Here is a 27,670-nt window from a genome sequence, read left to right on the forward strand (position 1 = left end):
AATCTGTGTTAATATTTGCAAGTTTTAGACCCTGGTACTGATACTTAATTCTTCAGGGTGTTGTTAGTACAATTGGAACATTTTCGTTTAAGGCATTACTTCTTCCGATATCATCTAGGAAATCTTTATCTTTTATTCTCTACTAAAACTTAGGGGTTTTTTTCTTATATTTTGTAGTCTATAAGGTCTCTTATGTTTGGATCTGTTCTCTGCTTTTAAAAGTTAAGTATACTGTGGTTTATATATCTAGAAAGAAATTGAGGTAATGAAAAATATACCTTTTAAACTATGAGCAGTTATCATAGGTTCTGTACTAAATTTGATGTAAAGGTTCTTTTGGTAATGTCAGTGTTTGAATATTTGCTGAAAGAATGAGAAAGTGAATGAATGTCACTCTGTGTGTGTTATTATTTATGTCTTTATAATGTATTTTCACTTACAGAGGTAAATGCTAATTTTGTCTATGCCATTATGACCAGGAAGTTGTGCTGAAAGTTGATGTGGCATCCTGCTGTGCTAAGGAAGCATACCTTGCCCTTAACGGTTTCAGCAGTTTGGTGGGGGGAGGGACATTTGACCCTTTATTAGTGTCTGCCCAGGAGTTCCTGAAAAGGTCAGATTGTCTTGAGCCGTAGCTTCCATGCCTATTCTGTTCTGGACCATACTGTGGAAATACGAAAAGATCTTTATATTCAAGGTCACACAGTTTGGAACCTGTTACCCTATAGTCCTTTAGTTACCATTCAGAACATGTGTCAGAATCGATTCTGTCATGTATCTATATAATCTTTTTTTTAGGCAGAGCTGGGTCTCACATCCAGTTTATAAGTTTGATGGCCTCCTTACTGTTTTAAATTGGAAACAAAGTTTTGTGAGACACGGTGGTGTTCATCATCATTATATTTAAAACCTTGTTTGAGAGATTTACACCCCAGTTTAAAAAGAAATAAATACAGAATCTTTCTTTTCTTTTTCTAACTTCCTGAAAGAAAACAAAAAGACTTCTGAAGAATTCTGACTGTCTGGGCCCACCTGTATATGGTCTTGGTGAGTCTGGGCAATCTTCTTGGGCCTTTCTCCCTTTGCTGTTGCAAGATTGGAAATTCTGCTTTTTTGTAGCTAGTTGAATGTGCCTGAGAAGGTTCACAGTCAAGGAGAAGAACCTTCCAAAAGATACAGAAATGGAATACTGGAGGCTAATAAAAACAGCATTTCTGTAGAGGCTGTCATGGGACAGAGTGGAGGATAGAACACAAACCACCAGAGAATGAAACCACTACCTTAGTCAAGGACTGGTTTTTCAGGAGTTGGCATGACCTCAGGTCATGGTCTCTTCAGAGTTCGCTGGAGTTGTTAAAATAGGGGTCTGTATACTTTGACCATTCAACAAGAGACAGGGCCATTGCTGTATTACAGAAACACAAGTGCTGAGTTGTGGCAATGCAACAATAAATAGTTATGTGAGCAGAAATTTTGCATATATGTGGTAGGAAACATTGCCTGGCAATATACAAAGAACAGAGCAAGGGAAGCAGCTAGTGAATCTTGTACTTAGGAGACTCATTTGTATAGCAATAAGATCCCATTCATTGCCCTTAACCTGGAGTTAGGAGCAGTGGTGATGGCACTTTTACTGGAAAATAGTGGGATGTTAAAGTTAGAAACTGTTTAGAAAATGAGACCAGTAATATGAAATGAAAATATCTAATGGAGATCTATTTTAGGAGTAGTTCTGTTCTTTATTTCTGTTCTGTTCTTTAATCTTATTTGATGGTGCCCTAAAATATCCTGCAATATAAAGGTTTCACATGAAATTCATTGGTATAAAATCTGTAGATCTCAAATAAAAATGACTAAGGCAGCATTTTTTTATCTGAGATTTTTACAAGCAAAATGTTCTGGAGATGCTTTTTTTTTTTTTTTCCCTTAACATCATACTACTGAAGTCAATACCTAGTTAGTAAGATTACACTATACCCTACCCAGCCCTCAAAAAGGTCCGTGAATAGGTTTGGGAAATTCTTTTACCTTATGATAAGCAAACTGCGTAATCCAAAAAAATTACCCAGGAACGGCCCCAAAATTGAAAGTGTTACTCTTCGTAATTCCTCTTCATCCATTATGATTTTTAACTTACCTTGTCATTTTGCTTTTAGTAGTGTTTAATTTGATCTTAAGGATACTTACATATTTGTTACAGATACTTTGGAACAGATGATGTGTAAGTGGTTAAGCAAGTATAGGAGGATATTTTGCAGGATGAAAACCATTATTGTCATACTTGGAAGTTTTAAAATATCTACAATTTTTAACTTTTTTTTATTTTTTAAGATTTTATTTATTTGGGAGTGAGCAAGAGAGAGCACGAGTGGGGGGCACTGGGGGAAGGAGAAGGAGAAGCAGACTCCCCACTAAGCAGGGACCCTAACTTGGGGCTTGATCCCAGGACCCCAGGATCTTGACGTAAGGTGAAGGAAGCTGCTTAACTAACTGAGCCACCCAGACACCCCAGTATCTACAGTGTGTTTAATATATTCATTTGCTTCAACATTTAGAGGCCAGAAAGGATAGTCAATACAAAGTCTCCTTCCAGTCTCTACCCATCAGTTTTCATTCCCACATTTTGTATTTTGTATATCATTCTAAATGTATGTGAATTTTGGTCAAATTCCTAAAATGGAATTAATAGATTACAGGGGCCATGCATTTGTAATTTTGATAGACACTGCCATTGAATATAAGAAAATTAATTCCCCTTATATACTTTGCAAAGCCATGTATTGTCAAAGTCTTTAATCTTTGTCAGCCTAATAATAGGTGGGATTTTTTTCCAGCTAATTTTAATTGGCATTTCTCTAAGGTGTTTGATATTAGCATCTTTTTTTAAGATATATTTATTTTTAGTGTGCAAGTGGGGGGAGGGCAGGGGGAGAGAATCTTCAAGCAGACTCCACGCTCCATTTCAGGACCCTGGGATCATGACCTGAGTTGAAACCAAGAGCCAGATGCTTAACCAATTGAGCCACCCAGGTGTCCCTAGCATCTTTTAATTTAAGAATTGTATATAGTATATGAACTGATTCAATTCCTTTACCCTTATCTTTTGCCCCTTCTATTTTTTCTTCCTGAAATTCCAGGCCACCTTCTATTATTGCCTTTCTCTTTGGAGAAATTCCTTTAGCCATTTGATTGATTTTAATTCCAGTGTAATTAACATACAGTCTTCTCTTAATTTCAGATGTATAATATACTGATTCAACAATTCTGTACATTACTCAATGGTCATCATGATAGGTGTACTCTTAATCCTTTTCACCTATTTCACCTCCCACCCCCCCCCCCCACACACATACACATTCTGGTATCAGTTTGTTCTCTATTTAAAAGGAGGGGGTTTTTTGGTTTGTCTCTTTTTTCTTGGTAAGTTTGTTTTGTTTCTTAAATTCCACAAGACTGAAATCATATGGTATATGTCTTTCACTGACTTATTTCACTTAGTATTATACCCTATAGATCCATATATGTTGTTGCAAATGGCAAGATTTCATTCTTTTTTATGGCTGAGTAATATTCCATTGTATATGTGCCACATTTTTGTCCATTCATCTATCAATAGACACTTGGACTGCTTCCATAATTTCACTATTTTAAATAATGCTGCAATAAACAGGGGTGTATATATCTTCAAATTAGTGCTTTTGTATTTTGGCAGTAAATACCCAGTAATGGAATTACTGGACCATGTGATATGCTATTTTTAAATTTTTGAGGACCCTCTGCTTAACTGCTAATAGCCTACTGCTGACCTTACCATTAATACAGTCGAGCAACACATATTTTGTAGGTTATATGGATTATATACTGTATTTTATTTTATTTTACTTTTTTAGAAAGAGGGAGAGGAGGAGCAAGAGAAGGGGGGGCAGATGGCTGGAGGGAGAGAGAGAGAAACTGTAGCAGGTTCCACACCCAGCATAGAGTCTAATATGGGGCTCGACCTCTCAACCCTGAGATCAGGACCCAAGCTGAAAGCAAGAGTTGGATGCTTAACCAACTGAGCCACCCAGGCACCCCTATATACTGTATTCTTAAAATAAGTGAGGAAAAAAATATTAAGAAAATCATAAGGACAACAAATACATTGACAGTACTATACTGTATTTATATATTTTAAAAAATCCATGTATAAGTGGACTCATGCAGTTCAAACTGGTGTGGCTCAAGGGCCACACTGTATGTTTAACTGTATAGTATATACAGATATGAATGTTTGGTAGAATTCCCCAGGAAAACCGTCCGGGCCTGGAGTTTTATTTTTTGGAAGATTGTTTATCACTGACTCAATCTCTTCATAATTAATTGGCCTGTTTAAAAAATCAATTTCTTCCTGTTTCAGTCTGGGTAGTTTATGGGTTTCCAGGAAGGCCTCCATCTCTTCCAGATTGCTTAATTTATTGGCATAAAGCTGTTGATAAAAGTTTCTAATAATCCTTCCAATTTCATTGTTGTTGGTTGTGACCTCTCCTTTTTCATTCATAATTTTATTAATTTGGGTCCTTTCTCTATTCTTTTGGATAAGTCTTGCCAGAGGTCTGTCAATTTTATTAATTCTCTCAAAAACCAGCTTCTAGTTCTGTTGATCTGCTCTGCTGTACTCCTGGTTTCTAATTCATTGATTTCTGCTCTAATCTTGGTCAACTGCTTCCTCGTGCGTGGATTAGGCCTGTCCCTCTGTTGCTGTTCCAGCTTCTTGAGGTGAGAATATAAAAACTGCATTTGAGATTTTTCTATTCTTTTGAGTGAGGCTTGGATGGCTATGTATTTCCTCCTTAGGACTGCCTTTGCAGTATCCCAAAGGTTTTGGACTGTTGTGTTTTCATTCTCGTTGGTCTCCATAAATTGTTTAAATTGATTTTTGATTTCCTGGTGTATCAAATCATTCCTGAGCAGGATGGTTCTTAGTCTCCAAGTGTTTGAGTTTCTTCCAAATTTTTCCTTGTGGTTGAGTTCCAATTTCAAAGCGTTGTGGTCTGAGAATATGCAGGGAATAATTTCAGTCTTTTGGTATCAGTTGAGACCTGTTTTGTGTCCCAGAACATTAATTCTTGAGAATTTTCCATGGGCATTAGAATAGAGTGAGTATTCTTTGGTTCTGGGGTGTAGTGTTCTATATATATCTATGAGGTCCAACTCGTCGAGTGTGGCATTCAAAGCCTTTTTTCCTTTACTGAGTTTTTGCAAGGGTGTTCTGTCTATTTCTGATAGTGGGGTGTTGAGGTCCTCTACTATTAATGTATTTTTATCTATATGTCTCTTTATTCTGGTTAAGAGTTGGCTTGTGTATCTTGCTGCTCCCCTGTTGGGGGCATATATATTTATAATTGTCATCTCCACTTGTAGGATACATCCTTTAAGAATAATATAGTGCCCTTCTGTGTCTCTAACTATAGTCTTTAGTTTGAAATCCAATCTGTCTGATATGAGAATTGCTACCCCAGCTTTCTTTTGAGGTCCATTTGCGTGAAAGATGGTATTCTATCCCTTTACTTTCAGTCTGAATGTATCTTTGGGTTCAAAATGAGTCTCTTGTAAACAGCAAATGGATAGGTCATTTCTTTTTATCCAATCTGCAACCCTGTGGCGTTTATGGGAGCATTCAGGCCATTTACGTTGAGACTGAGTATTGAGAGATATGGTTTTAATGATGCCATGTTGCCAGTAAAGTCTTTGTTTCTATAGATTGTGACTTTCTGTTCTGTGTCACTCTTGGGGCCTTTTTACCTTTATAGAACCCCCCCTTAATATCTCCTGTAGGGCTGGTTTCATGGTTACAAAATTGGTCAATGACTGGCGATTCTGGAAGGTCTTTATTTCTCCATCAATTCTGAATGACAGCCTTGCTGGATAAAGGATCCTTGGCTGCATGTTTTTCTCTGAAAGAGCTTTAAAAATGCCCCCCAACCCTTTCTCTCACTCCAGGTCTGTGTAGACAGGTCTGACGTAATTCTGATACCTTTGTCTTGGTACGTGAGAGATTTCTTTGCCCTGGCCGCTTTCAGTACTGTATCCTTGGATCTAATATTTGCGAATTGCACTATGACGTGACGTGGCGTAAGTTTGTCGTGGTTGAGCTTGGGAGGGGTCCTCTCTGCCTCTTGGACACGAATGTTTGTTTCCCTTGCTAGATTAGGGAAGTTTTCAGCTACAATTTGTTCAAATATCTCTTCTAGACCTCTGTTTTTCTCCACCCCCTCGGGGATGCCGATGATTCTGACATTGGAACGTTTCATTGAGTCAGTGATCTCCCGTAACCTACATTCGTGGGCGTGGATTTTTTAAAGTCCAGATTCTATTTTCGCTTTTTCTTCTACTAACCCATCCTCCAATTTGCTAATACGTTCTTCTGCCTCAGTGACCCTGGCCATCAGAGCCTCTAGTTTTGACTGCATTTGGCTCATAGAATTTTTAATTTCTGCCAGATTCGCTCTCATTTCCACCCTTAGAGATTCTATATTCTCATTAACATTTTCATTAATACTTTTTTCAAGTCTACACATCATCTTGACCATTGTTACTCTGAATTCCATTTCTGATAATTTGGTTATATCCATATCCATTAGTTCTGTGGCAGAGGCCACAGACTCATTGTCTTTTCTTTGCTGGGGGGGATTTCTCCTTCTCGTCATTCTTTTTTTTTTTTTTTAAAGAATTTATTTATTTGACAGAGATAGAGACAGCCAGCGAGAGAGGGAACACAAGCAGGGTGAGTGGGAGAGGAAGAAGCAGGCTCATAGCGGAGGAGCCTGATGTGGGGCTCGATCCCATAACGCCAGGATCACACCCCGAGCCGAAGGCAGACGCTTAACCGCTGTACCACCCAGGCGCCCCCCTTCTCGTCATTCTGATGAGGAGAGGTTGTGGGGTTGTCCAGAGCCCAAATTATTGGCTGGTACCCAGGCCGTGCGCCCTTGTTTTATAGGGATCTTAGGGATGTGGGCTTCTTGATTTTTCAGCCTGCCTTCTGGGGGAGGGACCTGCCGCGGCAATACTCAGGCAACCCTGTTTGGGTAGAGTCTCCGTGCCCCCTGCAAGGGGGGATGGGAATGGGCACACTGTGAGCCAGTATTTCCAGGCTTTTGTTCTCTGGTGGCTTTCCCTGGCGGCTTGCTGTGACTCTTCTGAGAGTCAGAGCAGCAGTGGCCGAATCTCAGCCTCTGTCTCAGAACAGAGGGATCGCGGACCGTTCTCCACTGATGTTCTGGCCACTTTAACTCTGTTTCTGTTGGTGCTGCTCAACCCTCCAGCGCTCTACACCCAGCGTCCCAGCCCTCACTTCCAGGGCCTGCGCGTCTCTGTCCTTTGTGTTTCTAACGCCGCCAGCCGCCAGCCGCCCCCGCGTGCTTCCAGAGCTCCCGATCTCAGTCTGGTTCCAGTGAGCACACCGGAGCTCTGTGAGAAGTCTGGTGGCGCGCATTTCCCGGCTCACGGTCTCATCTTTTCTCTCGTGGGTGCCACCCGTGAGTCCGCCCACTCCCCCGTGCAGGTGGCTACCGCTTCCCGGCGCCCTAACGCGGCGGCTCCCTCCCTCTTCCGTTTATCTTCCAATATCTGTGCGCGGTTTCATGACTCCCCACTTCGTACCTCAATACTCAGCACTGGAGATGTTCATTTGTAGAGATCCAGATGTATCTTCCTGCATCTCAGGCTGATTCCGTGGATGTTCAGGCTGGTCTGGTACCTATCCAACTCGACTCAGGGGACCGGCTGAAAAAGGGGTCCCCTACTCCTCCGCCATCTTCCCAACCTATCCATGTCCCTATTTTTTACCTTTTTACTCTTCTGTTCTTTAACTGCCATGTCTTTCTCAGTCATTTTCTCTTTTTTTTCCTGAGCAGTTCATAGGAAAAGGGCATGTAAACTAAATTTCACTTGTAAAATAATATTGACAAACATCAGAAGAGGGAATTTTTTTCAGCCTTAGAGCTTTCTAATCTCCCTTCCAAGGCATTTTTCCTAAAATACAGTTTATTTTCCTTTTATAGATGTCATCTGATATTTAGGCAGATTATATTACCATAAAAAATAATCATAAATCTCTCTGGCGTTTCATATTTGTTGTGATATCTTGCTTCACTCAAATGTTTTCTTGAAAAGTGATGTTTGAGGGCACTTGGGTAGCTCAGTCGGTTGAGCGACTGCCTTTGACTCAGGTCATGATCCCGTGGTCCTGGGATAGAGTCCTGCATCAGGCTCCCTGCTCAGCGGGGAGTCTGCTTCTTCCTCTCCCACTCCCCTTGCTTGTGCACCTGTGTGTGCTCTCTCTGTCTCTGTCTCACTCTCTGGCTTGCTCTCAAATAATATCTTTAAAAAAAAAAAGAAAAGAAAAGAAAAGTGATATGTGAACTAAATAATGGTCATTTGAAATATATTTAATACATTTGGGGGGGAGATTAGGCTTGTTAAAGAAACCAACTGCAGTGTATTTATCATGGGAAAGATTCCCAATGCAAAATAAATATAAATTGGAACAGGTAAATAAGTCTTTGTTAATCTGGTAAATCATGGTAATCAAGTAAAGCATTACTGTGTTTTTGTGAAATATTTTGCTTGCCTATTATGTGATCTCATATTTAGAGTTACTAATTCTGAATTTATTCCTTCATTTTAAGTTTGATTACCTCCTACCCGCCCACACCCATCTCTTAGGTTTGTAGTGTATGTAAGTAGATGTTTCCGTTTGTATGTGTTTACATACCCATTCTGTGCCTCAACTGACAACAGTGGTCTTGGGTTCAGATTAACTGTTGGGACTCAGGAGACAAAATAGACTTTACTCAGCCTAAGTTTATTTTCCTTTAAGAAAGGATACAGGACAGGAATAGCGTAGCTTGTACAGCAACAACATAGTAGAGATCTCATGATCTCCAGGCAGAGCTTGCATATGTCCCAGGCATCTCACACTTGTTATGTTCATGATCCTGAGGAACATGACTGTGTGATGAAGCCTTTACCTCAGGTCCCTTTACCTTATTTTCCTAACCTCCCCCACCTTTTATACCTTAACTCCCTTTCTCCAGTGCAATAGCATCTTATTGGTTTTGGAAAAACAATTTTGGCAGTGAACTGCAAGTCCTGGGTAAACTACATAGTAACTTCAGCCAGATTGTCAATTATCTTATAATTAGTACATTCCTATAAATTCTGAGTGAAGAGTTTCAAGAATGATTTGGCCAACTGCCAGATCCTTAGGTGCTCCTGTGGCTGAAGGAAAGGCTTATAAACCAGCTATTAACGCTTTCAGTTAAAGTCTATAATCAACCAGCAGTCAGTCCAAAGATGTATTTTCTTTGTCCTCTAATTTTTTTTTATCATGGAAAATATTAACATATACAGAAGTGGTTGAAGTAGTATAACCGGACAACAGTGTTCATTACACAGCTTTAACACGTAAGTCATGGCCAGTCTCATTTTACTTATACCCTGGCCAGTTCTCCCTTTCTTGTTATTTTGAAGCAAATTCTAGGCATAACATTTTATTGATAAATATTTCATTATTGGTCTCTAAAAAACAATTCTTTTAAAAAATATATCATAATCATATGTACACACATGTATATTCCTAAATACTCCTGTCAGTGTTCAAATTTCTAATTGTTTCATTAATGTAATTTTTTTAATGTTTTAATTTGAATCCAAGTAAGGTTCAGACATTGGGGTTATGAGGGTTTTTTTTATTTTGTTTTAAGTAGATTTCTGCTACCATCTCTTTTGTTTCTTGAGATTTATTTGTTGAACAAGCTAGGTGATTTGCCTGTAGTGTTTTCCATTATTGCACACATTAGATGATACTGATTGCATCTTTGTTACGTAATGTGTTCTTTTTTGCCTCTATTTCATATGACTTTGTGGTTAGGTCTAGAAAGTTGATCAGATGCAGTTTGGATGGATGGATGGATTTGCTTGTTTGTTTGTTTGATGGGAGCGTCACATACAAAAGGTAGTTTTTGTGCTCTGCAGCAGTTCTTGGTGTCACTGCCTCATTATAAGTTGCAAAATGATGATATCCTAACCATAATTTCTGCTTCATTTATCCCTGGGATACTTTGATCAAAGAGCGTCTTCCTTTCATTTACTGTTTGGTTAGCCTGTGGTACAGTTTGTATAAGGAAAAGCGGGTAAATTCTTTATATTTCATTTACCAATATCATTATGAACTGATGGATTCTAATATATTTGATGTGTTCCAGTTTATTATACTTATCCATATATCAGTGTTGTCCCATCTTTGGCCTGATTTCAATTTAAGTCCACCATAGTTTGAATTAGATACTTTAGATGAGTCAGGCTCTATTTGGATTGTCTTATCTTTCCCCAGTTCCTGTTGTATCATACCTGGTTAATTTCACTTATTTATATTGCCTAGTCCTTAAAGCATTTGACTTTTGGGATCCCTTTAAAAATTATTACCTACTTAACCCAAAAGAAAATTTCAATTTGAAATCACGTTTTGTAGCATAGTTATTAACCATTGGCAAATGACTACCCTCTGTGGTAATTCTGCTCTTCAACTAAGCTAAATTTCTTAATTGTTAGAGAAATGCTCAGACATTGAAACAGGCCAGTGCCAATGGAGTCATTTTTCTTATTTTCCACATTCATGCAAAGTATTTTTTGTGTGTGTTATTTCTCTCCTACAGTTCTACCTCTATTCTTGGTAATAGAAAAAGTCGAAAACCACAGGAAGATTAAAATCTGGGACTCCTAAAATTCTGTACTTTTTAGAAACTGTGTTTTAGACTTACCTGTTACTTTTCCAAAATTCTTCTGCGTAAGAGATATAACTTTGATCCCTGAATCCAGAGATCTTTCCTGTACCCTTCAGTTCAAATAGCTGGATGAGCTAAGTGTTAAATACTGGACTTAGTGAGAATCTGCTGCAAATCTAAATTTCCACTTACAGAGTTTATCTAATAAGTGCTGACCAAAACCTTTTTGGTTTCTTATTAAAGCTAAGAAAGAAGAAAAGAAAAGACATAAGTCATCATCCTCCTCCTCCTCCTCATCCAGTGACTCAGATAGCTCAAGTGATTCTCAGTCCTCTTCTGATTCTTCTGATTCAGAAAGTGCTTCTGAAGAGAAAGCAAAAAAAAGAAAAAAGAAACATAGGAAAAATTCCCGAAAACACAAGAAGGAAAAGAAGAAGCGAAAGAAAAGCAAGAAAAGGTCTTAATTTTAAATTCTCTTATAATACTAGGTTTATATTCTAATTCCTTTCAGTTTATAAGTAAATCTGTTGGGATTTTGGATCAACTGTATGGCAATATTAAAATAGTGAGAAATATTTCCCAGCATTAAGTATAAGAACATATTGATTCTATAGTCATAGATTAAATTTAGGTACATTCATTTCCATTTTCAACAAAGTCATTCAATTCCATTTGTCTGAACTCAGTGAAATGATGCTTTTGGTTTTATAGGTTTGTGTTTCATAAGAGGAATCTATAGGATTAATGAGAATTACAGGAAACCAATTATTATTTTCCTAATTTTTTTATAGCAGTCTCTCTTGCTTTTTTTGTCCTTTATTTCCTTTGTTGCTATGAAGCACAAGGGTAAAAGCAAATATTGTCAGTATATTTACTTTCTTTTCTGTTTTGTCTGAAATAATGTATGTTTATACTAAAACTTGTCTTTATGCCTATTGACTTTAAAGCAACTAATTTCTTTGCCTACATTTTTAAGTATTTTTAATTTATCAGAGTACATTGCCTATGGAGTCCAATATTTTAGATCCATTTTACTGGAAAATACTGGGAACAATTGGCTTTGGTTTTGGGTTGGTTAGCTCGTTTGTCAGTAGAATGAAGGAGGGTTTTCTGTATGTTATTGCTTCTTTGATGGGGGGAGGATGGCTTATATATTGTGACATCTTACAAAGGAAAGAATTACCAACAATTGAAAATTTGGGATAGGTACATAATAACCAAATGGAATTTTTTTGTATGTTTTCTGTTAAGTGCATCTAGTGAAAGTGAGACTGAAAATCTTGAAGCACAACCCCAGTCTACTGTCCGTCCAGAAGAGATCCCTCCTATACCTGAAAATAGATTCCTGATGAGAAAAAGTCCTCCTAAAGCTGATGAAAAAGAAAGGAAAAACAGAGAAAGAGAGAGAGAGAGAGAGTGGTATGTTAATGTGTCTATCTTCTAGAGTGCCCTACACTCTTTAAAATAGAACTTTTTTTTAAAGTCTTTACTTACTTTAAACAATATTTAATTGGTGACCTTGTCCCAAGATTGAAATCTTTTATTATAGGATAATGTTAGCAAAGCTCCTTTTTGTTAACTACATAGCTAAAAAGATAAACTGACTTAATTCAAACAGATTTTAAGTAAAAGTTTGTGTTTTTTTTGATAAATAAGCACTGCAAGAAGATGTGTTGTGGCATTTCAGACCAGTTCCATTTAAAACAAGCTGTCTTACTGTGTAATTTGTATATATTAAACTTTTAAGCAAGTAAGAACCCTTATTTTTCAGTTTATCTTGTAGGGCAAAAATGCTATTTTTCATGCCTAATTTATAGTATTGTGGTAATGAAAATTGATACCATATTCAAGTTCTTTGAAAATTTTTCTACATAAATTCACATTATTAGTATTAGTAGGCCTATTGGTTCTTTATAAATCATTTTAATAATTACATCCAAAAATAGAAAAAAGATTGAGGTCATTTTCTTATTTATGGTTAGAAATGTATTGTTATAACATAAAAGTAATAAAATTCTGAGTATCTCCCCTATACTTTCACAATACAGTAAAAATATAAAAATAAGTCTTCGTTTAAAGAAAAGTTATTTGAAACTTGGGGTAATTTCAGTGGATTGGATTGAGTTAACTTTTCCTCAAGTATTAAGAAAGGATATTTTTAAGGAAATAAATATTACAGAGAAAAAGTTTGAACTACTTCAGAATGAACTTTTCAAATATAACTTACATGGATATTGTTTGTGCTAATTAAATATTAACTCATTATTTTTTGAAAAAGTTTTGCTTTTTGCTGTAAACCAGGATAAAAACATTTTGTTTATTCACTCCAGCTTGTGTCTACTTTATTATCATTAATTACTCTTTTCTATAGTTCTTTTAACAGTGAACAATTGCTTATAGGATTATAAGCTACTTTGGAATAAGATGGGGGTTTTGTTTTGTTTTTTATTTTTTATTTTTTTTTAAGATTTTATTTATTTATTCGACAGAGATAGAGACAGCCAGCGAGAGAGGGAACACAAGCAGGGGGAGTGGGAGAGGAAGAAGCAGGCTCATAGTGGAGGAGCCTGATGTGGGGCTGGATCCAGAACGCCGGGATCACGCCCTGAGCTGAAGGCAGACGCTTAACCGCTGTGCCACCCAGGCGCCCTGTTTTGTTTTTTAAAGATGTTATTTATTTTAGAAAGAGAGTGTGTGCGCAAGCAGAAGGAGGGGTAGAAGGAGAGAATCTCAAGCAGACTCCCCACAGAGCACAGAGCCCAACAAGGGCTTGATCCCAGGACCCTAAGATCATGACCTAAGTCGAAATCAGGAGTCAGATGCTTAACCCTACTGAGCCACGCAGGCGCCCCTGGAATAAGATAGTTATAAAACTATTTTCTTAGTGGCATACAGCCTATACTGAGCTATATGAGCTCTTCTGTGTTGATTTTCCTTAACACTGTCAAGTTAATTTCATCTTAAAAATGGTTATTTGACAGTGTATCTCAGCACACAGCTGGCATTTGGGGGCAGAATAGTTCTTCATTCTCATGCATTACAAGATTTTAGCATTCTTACTCATCGTTCTAGGTACCAATAGCACTCTCTAGTCATTGACAGTTGAAAAATGCTCCCATACTTTTCCAGATACCTACTAGGAGTTGATAACATTGAAAACTACTGATTATGTATAAGATTTAAATTTATTCGTTTAGATCAGTAAAGCTATATTCTCCAGATTCATTTTTAATAAGTTGTTTAAATTTAATTCATTAATGTATGGTATATTTTATTAGTTTCAGAGGTAGAGTTTAGTGATTCGTCATTTGCATACCAACACCCAGTGCTGTTACATCAAGGAGTGCCCTCCTTAATGCCCATCACCCAGTTACCCCATCCCTCCAGCAACCCACAGTTTGTTTCCTATAGTTAAGAGTCTTTTATGGTTTGTCTCCCTCTCTGATTTCGTCTGATTTTATTCTTCCCTTTCTTCCCCTATGATCATCTGTCTTGTTTCTTAACTTCCACATATGAGTGAAATCATAAGATAATTGTCTTTCTCTGACTGACTTATTTCACTTAGTATAATACCCTCTAGTTCCATCCACATCATTGCAAATGGTAAGATTTCATTTTTTGATGACTAATATTCCTGTGTGTGTGTGTGTTTTTAATTTTCCCTTTGCTTCCTTCTAGTAATCCACCTAACTCCCAGCCTGCTTCATACCAGAGGCGACTTTTAGTTACTAGGTCTGGCAGGAAAATTAAAGGAAGAGGACCGAGGGTAGGTGATTCTTTTCCCAGAAATCTTAATAATATGGCATTTATCGTAAATAATTTTAGTGTTTCTTAAATATTGTTTTATACATAAGTAACTAAAATTTAGAGTAGATACAGATACTGAATTATATGTTCTCTTTTTATAGTAACTTCTCTGTGTTGGTACTTCCAAACTGAAAATACATGGGATGTTAATAGATTTTACATGTACGTGGTGTAAAATGAGATCAGCATCTTTCTTGTGCCTCCTTGTTACTTCCTGACCATTATATCTCTAATCTTGTTTAAAAATTAATAAAAATTAACCCTGTTCCTATATTTCATCCTCTTTCTCTTTACTGGATTCTCCCCATTGGAATATCTTCTTGTGTTTTCAAAACTTTTTAGAAATGTGGCTATACTTGGTATATTATTTCTTCTTACTCATTTCTAAACCATTTCAGTGCATCTTCTACCATTTGTTGGAAGTAGCACTTGCTGTATGGTTGGCTACATGTCACGAAATCCAGTGGCTTTGTCTTACTTAATCTCCTTCCTTGTAATACTCTTTCCACTTGCTTCTGTCATATTTTCTTTCTGTCTCTGGCCAGTCTATTTTGAATGTCCACTACCATTTCACACTCTTACACCTGGCCTTTAATATAGTAGTACCTCAGGGTTCCAACTCTTCTAACTCTGCATATGTTCCTTGGGCAGTCTCATCACTCCCACAGCTTCAGTGTCTAACCTGTATGTTGATAAGTTGCAAATGCTCATTTGCTTTTCTAGTGCCAAGACTTACTTGACAGCCAGCTAGTTGCTTAACAGACACCTCAAACTCAGTGTATATAATGTTGAGCATAAGCACTTCCTCCTCTTCAGACCTGATCCTCCTTTAGGTTCCTGCTCTTGCTGATAGACACCACCGCCTGTGCAGTTACTTGAAGCCCAAGAACCATTTTATTTCTTTCCTTTCCTACCTTGTATATCTTATCCAACACCAAATCCCGTCATTTTAACCTTCTAAATACTTTGAAATCCATCTACTTCTCCAGTTCCACTCCCACCACCTTAATTCAATTTACCTTTGTATATTCTCTGAACTATAAATGGCCTCTTAACTGTTCTCATTGCAGTTCTCAAACTTTTTTGTCTTAGAATCTCTCTTTACACTCTTTTACACTTTTTTTTTCTTTCTAAATGTGGGACTTGAACTCACAACCTTGAGATCAAAACCTGTGCTGAAATCAAGTTGGATGCTTGACTGACCCACCCAGATGCCCCAGAATCTCTTTACACTCTTAAAAATTATCGAGGATTCAAAGGAGCTTTTGTGATATGGGTTATATCCATCGATATTTATAATTTTAGAAATTAAAACCAAGAACTATTTAAAATACAAAAATATATAAGCACACATTCCATTAGCTATGAAAGAAGAGATACTAAAATGTCATGTAGTCTGAAAAACTCAACTGTATAATAATGAAAGAGTGAAAGTGAAAAAGGCAAATAACATGATATAATGAAAATAGTTTTGACTTCACAGATCCCCTGAGTCTTGGGATCCCTAGACTACATTTTGAGAATCACTGATAGAGTTCTTTCTCTAAGCAGCATTCAGAATGGTCATTTAAAAGTGAGAATGTCATTCCTTTGCCATCAATTGTAGGATAAATCCAGAATTGTTACATGGCCTATGAGACAAAATCTAGTCCTTGCTTACCTCATCAGTATTATCTAGTATTACTTTCCCTGGCAGTTTTTATCTTAAGCCATACTAATCTATCTTGTGGTCATTTCTAAAAAGTGCGATGTTTTTTCCTGTCTCGAGACCTTCAAATAAGATATTTCTTATGCTTCACATATTCTTCCTTACGTTCTCTGAGCATCTGGTACTTCTGTTATGCTGATTTTAATTGTAACTGATTTGTGCTTGTGAATATCTGTGATTATATATCTAAGGGTTCTCGTAGCCTTATAGAATTCAGGTTTTCAAAAGAGCAAAATTGAGATAAGTCTTGGCACACTAATGTTTCTGCAACACATGATAGAGCAGTTGGCCATTTCAAGAGCTGAGTAAATATTGGTTGAATAAATGAACATTATGCATTTACTCAGTTTTTCTCCTAATATGGGGTATTTGCTTTGAAACATCAAGAATACTTACTTCCAAATTGAAACTTGGCAACTTGTAAGTGTTCCTGTACCTGTTATGCTCCAGTAGCATCACTTAAGTAGGACAGTTCTGTAGAGAGGACATGGGTGGCTAGAGTTTGTGTGGTTAATGCTTTTTACTTGGAATTTATAGTATGAGTGAGTGTTCAAAGTATTTTTGCCTCACTGGTTTCATACCTGAAAATTAGGAAATTTTATTTATTTTTAGAGGGTATAGAAATATCAGACATTTTATTTGAACCTAGAAATGTATAAGCTACAGCTATGATTGTAATGCTTTTGTATTTTTAGGAGGTTAATATTTTTCTCATTTTATTTTTTTAAGCGTTACCGAACTCCTTCTAGATCCAGATCAAGGGATCGTTTCAGACGTAGTGAAACTCCTCCACATTGGAGGCAAGAGATGCAGAGAGCACAAAGAATGAGGGTATCAAGTGGTGAAAGATGGATCAAAGGGGATAAGTAAGCTTTACCTATATTATTTCAAATGTAGTGACAAGTATTTTTGTTTTTACTTTTGTACATAAAGTTGTTTTATTTTTAGCCATTTCACTTGTTTCTGAATATTTTTTAAATATATGGAATACCATTTTGGCTAATAATGGACATCATGCTTTTTCTAATAAAATTTCCAAAAAGTGTTGTTTTCTCCTTATTTTTTAGGAGTGAGTTAAATGAAATAAAAGAAAATCAAAGAAGTCCAGTTAGAGTGAAAGAGAAAAAAGTAACTGATCACAGGCATGTGTCTGAGAGTCCAAACAGAAAAAATGAAAAGGAAAAGAAAGTTAAAGACCACAAATCTAACAGCAAAGACAGAGACATCAGAAGAAACTCAGAAAAAGATGATAAGTATAATAAAAACAAAGTGAAGAAAAGGGCCAAATCTAAAAGTAGGAGTAAGAGCAAAGAGAAGTCAAAGAGTAAAGAGAGAGATACAAAGCATAATAGACATGAAGAAAAGAGGATGAGGTCAAGGAGTAAAGAAAGGGATCATGAGATTGTTAAAGAAAAAGAAAAGTCTGATTCTAAAGGAAAAGATCAGGAAAGGAGTAGAAGTAAAGAGAAGGCTAAACAATTAGAATCAAAAAGTAGTGAGCATGATCATAATAAAAGTAAGGAAAAGGATAGACGTGCACAGTCTAGAAGTAGAGAACGCGATATGACTAAAGGCAAGCACAGCTACAATAGTAGAACAAGGGAACGAAGCAGAAGTAGGGACAGGAGCAGAAGAGTGCGATCTAGAAGCCATGACCGAGATCGCAGCAGAAGCAAGGAGTACCATAGATACAGAGAACAGGAGTACAGGAGAAGAGGAAGGTCACGAAGCCGAGAGAGAAGAGCAACACCGGGAAGATCAAGAAGTAAAGATAGGAGAAGGAGGAGGAGAGATTCACGGAGCTCAGAGAGAGAAGAAAGTCAAAGCAGAAACAAAGAAAAATATAGAAACCAAGACAGTAAGAGTTCACACAGAAAAGAAAATTCTGAGGCTGAGAAGAGAATGTACTCTAAAAATCGTGATCATAATAGCTCAAATAATAGGGAAAAAAAGGTTGATAGAGATCAAAGTCCATTCTCAAAAATAAAACAAAGTAGTCAGGACAATGAATTAAAGTTCTCCACATTGAAAAATAAGGAGGATGAGAAGACCAGAGCCTCAGAGGAAAAAGAAAACCAAAAATCAAAGGGTCAAGAAAATGACCACATACATGATAAAAATAAAAAATTTGATCATGAATCAAGCCCTGGAACAGATGAAGACAAAAGTGGATGAGTGAGTTGTGTAAACTTATTTCGATTCTGCTCAAATTTTAAGTTTTAGAGACTTGCTGATGAATCTCCTTTATGTTGTTTTCCATTTTCATTGTTTTTGGGTTTTATGTTTGTCTTTTTTTTTTTTTTAATGTGGACTTTATTGAGTTGATCTTTTGATAATCTGCAACCTGAATAATTTGTACTGCTAAAGTTTTAATAAACTTGAAATGAGAAAAACACTTTGGTGTAATACTGTGTGCTGTGTCTAACTAGTTCATGTATGCATTTTTGTGTTGCAACAATCAGCCAGTAGCAAATGTGCTATTTTACATCCCAGTTTGTGTGATCAGCCAGTTAAAAACAAGCATAACTGATTGTTGGAATACATTGTTACAGCAGCTTGTGTTTCTCATGATTAGAGTAATTTTAGAAGCCACTAGATAGAAGAAATCTTGTATAGATTTTCTGATTGCATTTAAATAGAGGCTTGCAGCAGCAGCAGCTTTTAATTAACACAGAAAAGCAGGATCCTAATAACTTGAGATCTTAAGTCATCACTTTTGATTTTATAGTAATTTGTGCTTTAAAATAGTTATTTATATTGTACTGCCTGTATTATTCTTTATAATTCCACTCATAGCTTGATTCATACTAATATTTTTCCTGCCTAGTTTTGTTTTACTTAACTGTCTACAAAAATAGTTGAGTACTTTTTTCAGTTGATGTACTGATTGAGTTTGACTTGCTGTTATACAGCATCTGACAGGAACTATACCTTGGAAGATCAGATTGTAATTCTCAGTTCTGTGTTGCTTTTCGTCTGAAGAGATGAAATTTTTGCTTTGGGGAACATTGTTTTATAATTATTATTATTACCTTTCTCCAAAATGAAGATATTTTTCTCACTAAAACATACCACTTGTGCAGGTCTTTAAGTTAGATTCTAAAAATTGTTAGTATTGACATACTAACTTCCAAGATTTCTCTTTTGGCCACTGATCTATATAGAGTTGAGTGTTAACTCTGCATGGTTCTTGTTTTGGTTTTGTTTTTTTAACTTGAGCTAACTTCTCTCTCATAGTTGTGCGTTTCAAATGGCAAGAAAATGCATCTTTTCTATATATGTATCACAATAGGGTATAGCATGTTTATGACTCTGGTTTATTTCTATTCAGATGGCTTTATACCATTACTGTTAACATTATTTTAGCTTGGCATGTGCAACATAGCCACATAGAGTAGAAAGTTGCAAAATTTGATAGCTTATGGAGTTAAACAGTTAAAGATACCCAAAGTCCATTTAGAATTTTGTGTGTTGTATATTGCTATTTTTGTGATGTGTGGCCTTTTTTTCTGTAATTTCTCTTCTAAATAAAATATTGAACATCCAGCAAACACAAAACCTGCCTCATTTGAGAAGAAATTTCAGAATTCCAATTAATAGTAGACTTCTAAGAGTGTTTTGTACTTTCATATTTGTCAGTGTAGTGTCAACTCTTACCAAGGTAGCTTCTTGGTAAACCCAGTAACTACTCAGTGCTGTTTGTACTGAGCAAAGCAGTGCTTAACATAATACTTCCCATTATTGATTAATACAGTAATGAACATTTGGCATTGTGGTAGCTATTATAACAAATAATAGGTAATGATTATAAGATTGTTTGGAATATCCTGAAGCAAATAATCCACAATGGAGTCTTTCTAAATTTTTTTTCCTGATGATAAAAGTGGTAGATGTTTATGATAATCTGGGGTGATTGATACCTTAGAGACTTTGACCACAAACCTACTTTAGGGATGATTGAGTCTTGAGTTCCCAAGCTATATAATCTGTTACATATTTTAAATTAGTTATTTTCTTTAAATTCAGTAAATTGCATTTTAAAAATATCTGTTACAGACTATTTGAGCTTCAAGAAAGGTGCTATTTAAGAAAGTGGTTTTTTTGTTGTTTTTGTTTTTGTTTTTTTACTATAACAATAAAAAAAAAAACCCATGCTAAGTAAAAATACTTACATGTCGTCTGATCACAGAGCTATATCTACTAAGAATTATAGATAAGTAATGGTAGGGAAAAAAATTTAGCAATTTCTATAAGTAGTATTCTCCTGTTCTGGTTATCAAAAGAGCAACTCCATGCTAAACATTATAGACATTTAAAAACTTAGTTTTTACAGTAGAACAGATATGGTGAAGAAATTGAGATAAAAGATGACAATCAGCTAGATTTTATTTTCAGAATAAAAACATTCAGAAAGTAAACAGCATTAACTGTACCTCAAGTCTGCCTTTGCATCTGAAATAGCACATAGCTCAAACAGTCCTTTTATTGCATTTTTAATAGTTGCGCCACCTTTAGCTTTTACTTTGAATATACTCTTTCCTGAAAGCTGGCTCTTTCCTGTCAAATTGATTTTATAGTATATCTGAGCGTACGGTTTACCTCAAACTACCTTTGGCTTCATATCCTCTAAAGATATTTAATTGGTTTATATTATTGTTTGGCAATATCTGAGATTTTTTTTCATGATTATTTCATTCTTTTGGGGGGTAAGCCATCTGCTACAGAAACTGACACTACAGAGAGATTAATGTTGATGAGCAGTAGAGAATCTACTGGGTTGCTTTAAAGTATTTTTAAATTACAGTTAATGAGTTCATAGAGATTGTAATTTCTAATAAGAGTTCCTTAAAGCCCTCACAGAAGTTTCAAAGACTTTGATAAATCTATCTTTGCACAAGTGTGATACTGATTAATACTGGCTTTGCTGAATGGCCTTTGATTCTTGTACCCAGTGAAAGGTATGAAACTGAAAAGTAAACATTTCTAATATTATGGACAGGAACACATTGCGTTTCTGGTATTTTGAGTAGTGATATTAAAGGAGAGTTTTAATTTCTTTTCAGTTAGTATATGGAACAAGTTAGTATTTTCTCTTTTTTTAGTAGCTCACTGTGCTTTAATCAAGGTGGCAGTTGTTTTTCATCACACTTTGAACCTTTTATAATAAATTTCTATAGAAACTTGTTCCCTTTACCTTCACTGGAAGGTACTTTAAATATACACCATATATAGTTGATGGTTATAAAGAAACAAAATGGGTATTTTCCTGTCTTCTTTTGGTCATGTTTACTATAATTATTCAGTTTAGTATTCATACATTTACAGTTGAATAAACTCCGAGGATTGTAGATTTATAACCTGTTTATTGTGAAAAGATGTTTTGTTACAGTACTTGTTTTAAAAATTGATAAACTCCGTGAAGTGCAGCATTGGCTGACACCTGCCGATAGCGGGTTTCCCAGCTAGCTACCTTTAAGGGATTCAGACAAATGCAAACTCTGGCCTGTGGTGTGACACAAAAAGTAAATATTAAAAGAGAAATCACATAAATAAAAATCCATCAGCAAGGTTGGAGAAGGGAGTTGTTGAGGGGTTTTGTTTGTTTTTAAGCATAGGAGAAAGTTGGGTTAAGTTGTGTTTCTGCTTTCTTTTTTCTTTTTTAAAGCAAATTCCTGTGTTACCAAAAGCCCATGCTGTATATTTTGTTTCTGTTTTGTGTGTTTCTAGTACTTTGAAGGATTGATAAATGAATTGATTATTTGTATGTGGGGATATTAAAAGTTGTGGCTGCTTTCTTTGTGGAAGGGAAAAATTCAAATGAAGTTAATGCACTTCTTTTCCTAGCTCAAAAGTCACTGTGATGTATATTTTTTTAATGAAATTTAGGAATAAAGCTGTTGTCACAATTGTATAATTAGTTTCAAATGCTGCTTCTCTTATCATTAGTCTAGTAACTGTTAAAACTGTTTTCTGCAAACTGCATTTTACAGAATTTAAACTCTGAAACTATCAACTTTTATAGTTAAACATTGTATTAAATAAACTATAACAGTTTGTTTTGTATTTTTAAAATTACTGTTGTATTAGTTATTCAACCTTTATTTTTATTAAAAGCTAAATAATGAAGATAAAACAACTAAAATATACTTTTATTTTACCCATGGGGATATAGAATTTGTATTAGGAAAAACTGAGCAAAGAGTTTAACAATACTGAGCTTCTCTAGCAATTTAGTCAGCAGTGATGATTTCCAGAAGGTTTGGAGATAAATTCTAGTGTAAATGTTTAATCATAATGTTTCAGATTACAATGTGTCTTTTGCCTCAGCAAACTTAAGGTTAGATTTGGAATTTGCATTACTGTCTACTGGAATGCTACCATTTGCTTTTTAATTCCTCCAAATTTCTCAGCATTGGGAACACTGTATTATATCCTGTGCCTGCCAGTTTTAATATAACACTTAACATTGTAAAGCCATATAGATGTTAATTGACTTGTAAAACAAGTTGTCTAGTTTTTGGTTTCTTGTTTGGTTTCATTTTTATTTAAATTAGATATATTTAGGGAAAATGCACCAACTTGAAAGTTAGTCACTGAAAATATATATGGTTAGATAAAAATGTTCTGACCATTCAGTGGTTTGTATGTGTTAAGAGGTGATATTAAATTCTCAAATCCTGGAGTGTTTTTAAATGCTTTATTTAGCCAGGAGAATATGTAAAATGTGAGTGCTTCATATGGACTGTGTAAATTAATTGTGTATTAAAATACTTTTAGTATCAATTTGCTTTTTCTATTTTCATTGCTTTTTAGACTTCCTTCTTAAACATATTTCCCAACCTAATACTGTTACTTTCTTTTTATTTTTAAGTGATGATTGATAATTTTTACACCTTTCCCCCCTCAATGCCCAAATATATATATCTTAGCTACACATTTATTTTTTAAAGGAGTTCTTTTATTTTTAAAAAATATTTTATTTGAGAGAGCACAAGTGGGTAGGGGGAGGGCAGAGGAAGAAACAGACTTCCCACTGAGCAGGGAGCCCAGGGATCACGGGGCTCAATCCCAGGGATCACGACATGAGTAGAAGGCTGGTGCTTGACCGACTGAGCCACCCAGGCACCCTTAGCCACACATTTTAGCTATGGATTTGTTATCATATTGGCAGATTACAACAGTTGTGTTTCCACTGTTCTGAGTGCCTTGCAACTCAGTTGTTTTCACTCAATTGTTTTGTGATTAATTTTAAAACTTTGCATAGCCCTTTTGTTTTTAATGTGCTTGACTCTATTAGAAAGACCAGCCCAATTGAAAGTAATACAATGAAACTGTTTACGTAAGGGAAGAAAAGTAGTGATGTCTTTAATATTTTATGTTCTTCACTTGGATAAGTTGGTTGTAAAACATTTATGGAATTAACCATTTTGTAGAACATGTTTCCTGTTTTGTAATTTGAAGATAGCTTCATCACCCCCAAATAATGTATAGTACTTTCTAAAACAATTTAAAGAAAAAAAAAGATACATGGCAGAGGTTCCCTGACTTTATTAGTTCATTTAGTTCATATTTCATATATGAACCTCTGCATCGGGGTAATTTTTAATATGGTGGCAACCCTAGGCCAAAAGAACTGAACAATTTAGTAGCCCTGTGAAAAAGGAAAATAACCTGTATTTACTCTTAAACACAGTCACCAGTGGGATGTGTGAAACTTAGTTATTGTACAAGTCAAAACTTGGAGTCAGGTTGGATGCAGTCACCTGTGTTATCAAGTTGCTCATATAACTGCTTGTAGAAAAATTACTTCAAGTAACTCAAAAACAGTAATTTGCACATGTCTAGCCAGATACACTCTACAAAATAAACCACAAGTCGTACACTCCGTAATCCTGTTATTAGTAATAATATTGGTAGTGTTGTTTGAAACTAAAAAGTACTGAAGGATAATTAATGTAAACTGCTGATGAGAAAAATACTTCCAATGGAATATTATTCAACTATAAAAAGGAACAAAGTACTGGTAATAGTACAACATGGATGAAACCTGAAAATAACTAAATGAAATAGGCCAGACACAAAAGGCCACGGTATGATTCCATTTAATTATATGAAACATCCCAAATAGGCAAATCCATAGAGACGAAGTGGTTGCCGGAGACTGTGGAGAGGAAGGGGACATGGGAGGTGACTGCTTAGGTACAGGGTTTCCCTTTGGAGCAATGAAACATTCTGGAACTAGATATGGTAATGGTGGTACAGTATTATTGCTATTATTAATGCTACTGAATACATATTTTTAAAGGCTAAAACTACATTATGTTGTGTATGTATAATCAAAGGGCTTTATTAAACTTTGGTAGTGAAGAATCCATTAGATCAGACATAATTGCACTTAGATGAAGAGCAGCTTTATTAACAAATTATAAGCATAAAATTCATTTACTTGTAGCTCACAATATTAGCTACAACTTAGTCTTCTCAATCTTAAAAATAAACTTTTTTCTACCAGGTAAAACCTAGCCTTCCCTTAGACTTTTGAAAATTATTATGTTTTGATCCCTGAGAGTTATAAAAAGGGAGCTGGACTCCAGTGACATCATTTGCCTGATAACTGGGTCTTAATCCACCTCTGTCCACAAAAACTGGTCCACGGCCACCTCCATGTCCTTCCCGTACGGCTTTTACAAGAGGATAAATGTATTTATTTGTTGATTCAGATTCCAGTTCAATTACTTCTCTGGCATAATCCTGAAATTCCTTCTCCTTTTCAGCCACAAGAGCTTCAGTAAGTCTGCAATACTCTAATTCTGCTTGTTTTTCTTGCTTTGCATTAAATTTATTTTTGGCCTATTTGGGAAAGAAAGAAAATGCAATTTCATATTGGTAAGATCAATTTTCTAAATATACATAGGATTTTAAGTTGTAGATAGAATTCTCTAAACTCACTAATAGGTGACAAGTTCTGCTTTAACTACACTTGACCCTTGAACAACATGGCGGTTAGGGACGCCAACCCCTGGTACGGTAAAGAGTTCATGTATAACTTTTGACTCTGCAAAACTTCTAATAGCTTACTGTTGACCAGAAGGCTTACTGATAACATAATGTTGACATATTTTATATGGATATACATATTATATGCTGCATTCTTAAAATAATACCTCTTTCTTAATTGGGGGGGGAGCGTGTTTCTAGGCTATGTGGTTCATCTCCAAGTTTTTTCAAATGATAGCAAATCTCTAAAAAGTTTTCCAATGTATGTTTTGAAAAATGTGTAAGTAGACCCCCGCGGTTCAAGCCTGTATTGTTCAAGGGGCATCTGTATATACTATAATTTCAGAAACTCCCATGATTCTCACAGTAGTATGCGCCAAGCAGTTCTCAGTGAAACTTAATAGCCTTATGCAATAACGTATCTTCCAACAAACAATATAACAAAGTAGTTAAAAGCATGAACTTAAGGTAAAAATTAAATAACTGAGTTTGGAATCCTGTTTCTACCATTTGTGAAAATGTGTACTTTGGCAGGTATAGAAGATGTACCATCACTGCCTCCAACCAACCCACTATTTTTTTTTTAATCTCTACACAAGAGATGTGGGGCTCAAACTCATGACCCTGCGATCAAGAGTTGCATGTTCTTCCAACTGAGCCAGCCAGGTTCTCCCCCTCATCTGCTATTCTGAAATCCATTGTTCTAAGTCAGTCCAATATACCATGTGATTCAGCCAAATAATATTAAATCAGCAGTGAATATCTGAACTAAATTAAACCAATTACATTTTCTTTTCCCAGGAACTTGAAGTTGTAGCAAGTGACATTTATCAATGTAGGTTGGTTGACCTGGAACTGGGTGGAGTAAGTACTCTAAGCAATTTACCTATATCTCATAATTTTTTTCTTTTAACTCTTTATATTTGCAAAAACATTGTTCTTTTAACTGATTTTATGAGGTGATTTTAATGAGGTCTGATTGACAACTTTTTGTCTTGCAGCATTTTAAGAAATGCTGAGTTTGAGTTTGTCGAAAATTGATTTTGTCTACTTTTCTTTAATACTTATGAAAATATTTTCCTAAATCAGTAACCAACACTTCAGTATAAAAGAGCCCAAACCTGATAACTACTGTACATTGAAATTTATAAAAAAAATAGAGCAACCATAACAAATACCAAAATTTTTTGGTATTTAGCTCAAATTCAATTCAAATTAATTCAAATACAATTCAAAATTAAGGTTTATGTGCTGGAAAAAAAAAGGCTTATGTGCTATTTGTTGAATTGGTAATACAGTATCAGGAGTTTGAAAAAGTAGAAAATGATCTTCAAAAAGATTGAGAAAATCCAAAAAAGCTAAAACCACTCTCATAAAAGGTAAAATGATATAATTTGGGAACTTACAGAACAACTAGGATATGTTTATTTGATAGCAATTTGTGGAAAGATTTTAAGGAAGCAAGGAGAAACATCAGAAGTACAGAAAGGAAGTGACAAGGGAAGGGAAGGATTATCATAATGGATCATATGATTGATGCCTCAATTTTGATTACATTAAGCATAAATAGATTTATAAAGAAACTTTTTAAAAAATATTGTTTTAAATTACTAAAAATTATAACAGATGGGCATAAAGTAACAAGCATCTTTAGAAGATGCTAGAGAGCTAATTATTTTTTTTAATGATTTTTTATTATATTATGTTAGTCACCATACAGTACATCCCCGGTTTCCGATGTAAAGTTCAATGATTCATTAGTTGCGTATAACACCCAGTGCACCATGCAATACGTGCCCTCCTTACTACCCATCACCGGTCTATCCCATTCCCCCACCCCCCTCCCCTCTGAGGCCCTCAGTTTGTTTCTCATAGTCCATAGTCTCTCATGCTTCATTCCCCCTTCTGATTACCCCCCCTTTCTTTATCCCTTTCTTCCCCTACCAATCTTCCTAGTTCTTATGTTCCATAGATGAGAGAAATCCTATGATAATTGTCTTTCTCTGCTTGACTTATTTCACTTAGCATTATCTCCTCCAGTGCCGTCCATGTTGCAGCAAATGTTGAGAAATCGTTCTTTCTGATAGCTGAGTAATATTCCATTGTATATATGGACCACATCTTCTTAATCCAGTCATCCGTTGAAGGGCATCTCGGCTCCTTCCACAATTTAGCTATTGTGGACAATGCTGCTATGAACATTGGGGTGCATATGGCCCTTCTCTTCACTACGTCTGTATCTTTGGGGTAAACACCCAGTAGTGCAATGGCTGGGTCATAGGGTGAGAGCTAATTATTTTTAATACTGGGAAATGAAAGGATCAAGTATTTATGTTTTCTTTAAAAACCGTACCTCAGGGAAACCAAATTGATCACGAAAAGCTCTTTGAAG

At 35.7% G+C, this 27,670-nt stretch overlaps 2 protein-coding genes across 5 annotated transcripts in view; one reads left to right on the forward strand and one right to left on the reverse strand.

Annotated features, from left to right (window-relative positions):
• PPIG (peptidylprolyl isomerase G) overlaps positions 1-23,064 on the forward strand; it is a 48,301-nt gene extending 25,237 nt beyond the window's left edge. For all 4 annotated transcript variants that reach the window (XM_026492596.4, XM_026492599.4, XM_026492598.4 and 1 more), the window contains exons 10-14: positions 11,010-11,223; positions 12,018-12,185; positions 14,445-14,532; positions 17,011-17,147; positions 17,349-23,064. In XM_026492596.4, coding sequence (XP_026348381.1) covers positions 11,010-11,223; positions 12,018-12,185; positions 14,445-14,532; positions 17,011-17,147; positions 17,349-18,456 — 1,715 coding nt within the window. In that variant the 3' untranslated portion in view covers positions 18,457-23,064. The remainder of the gene's footprint in view (positions 1-11,009; positions 11,224-12,017; positions 12,186-14,444; positions 14,533-17,010; positions 17,148-17,348) is intronic.
• A 1,606-nt stretch (positions 23,065-24,670) lies between these two features.
• CFAP210 (cilia and flagella associated protein 210) overlaps positions 24,671-27,670 on the reverse strand; it is a 33,286-nt gene continuing 30,286 nt past the window's right edge. The window contains exon 9 of the mRNA XM_026489694.4: positions 24,671-25,131. Coding sequence (XP_026345479.2) covers positions 24,787-25,131 — 345 coding nt within the window. The 3' untranslated portion in view covers positions 24,671-24,786. The remainder of the gene's footprint in view (positions 25,132-27,670) is intronic.

Source organism: Ursus arctos, unplaced genomic scaffold (genome assembly GCF_023065955.2).
Source record: "Ursus arctos isolate Adak ecotype North America unplaced genomic scaffold, UrsArc2.0 scaffold_1, whole genome shotgun sequence".
Lineage (NCBI taxonomy): Eukaryota > Metazoa > Chordata > Mammalia > Carnivora > Ursidae > Ursus > Ursus arctos.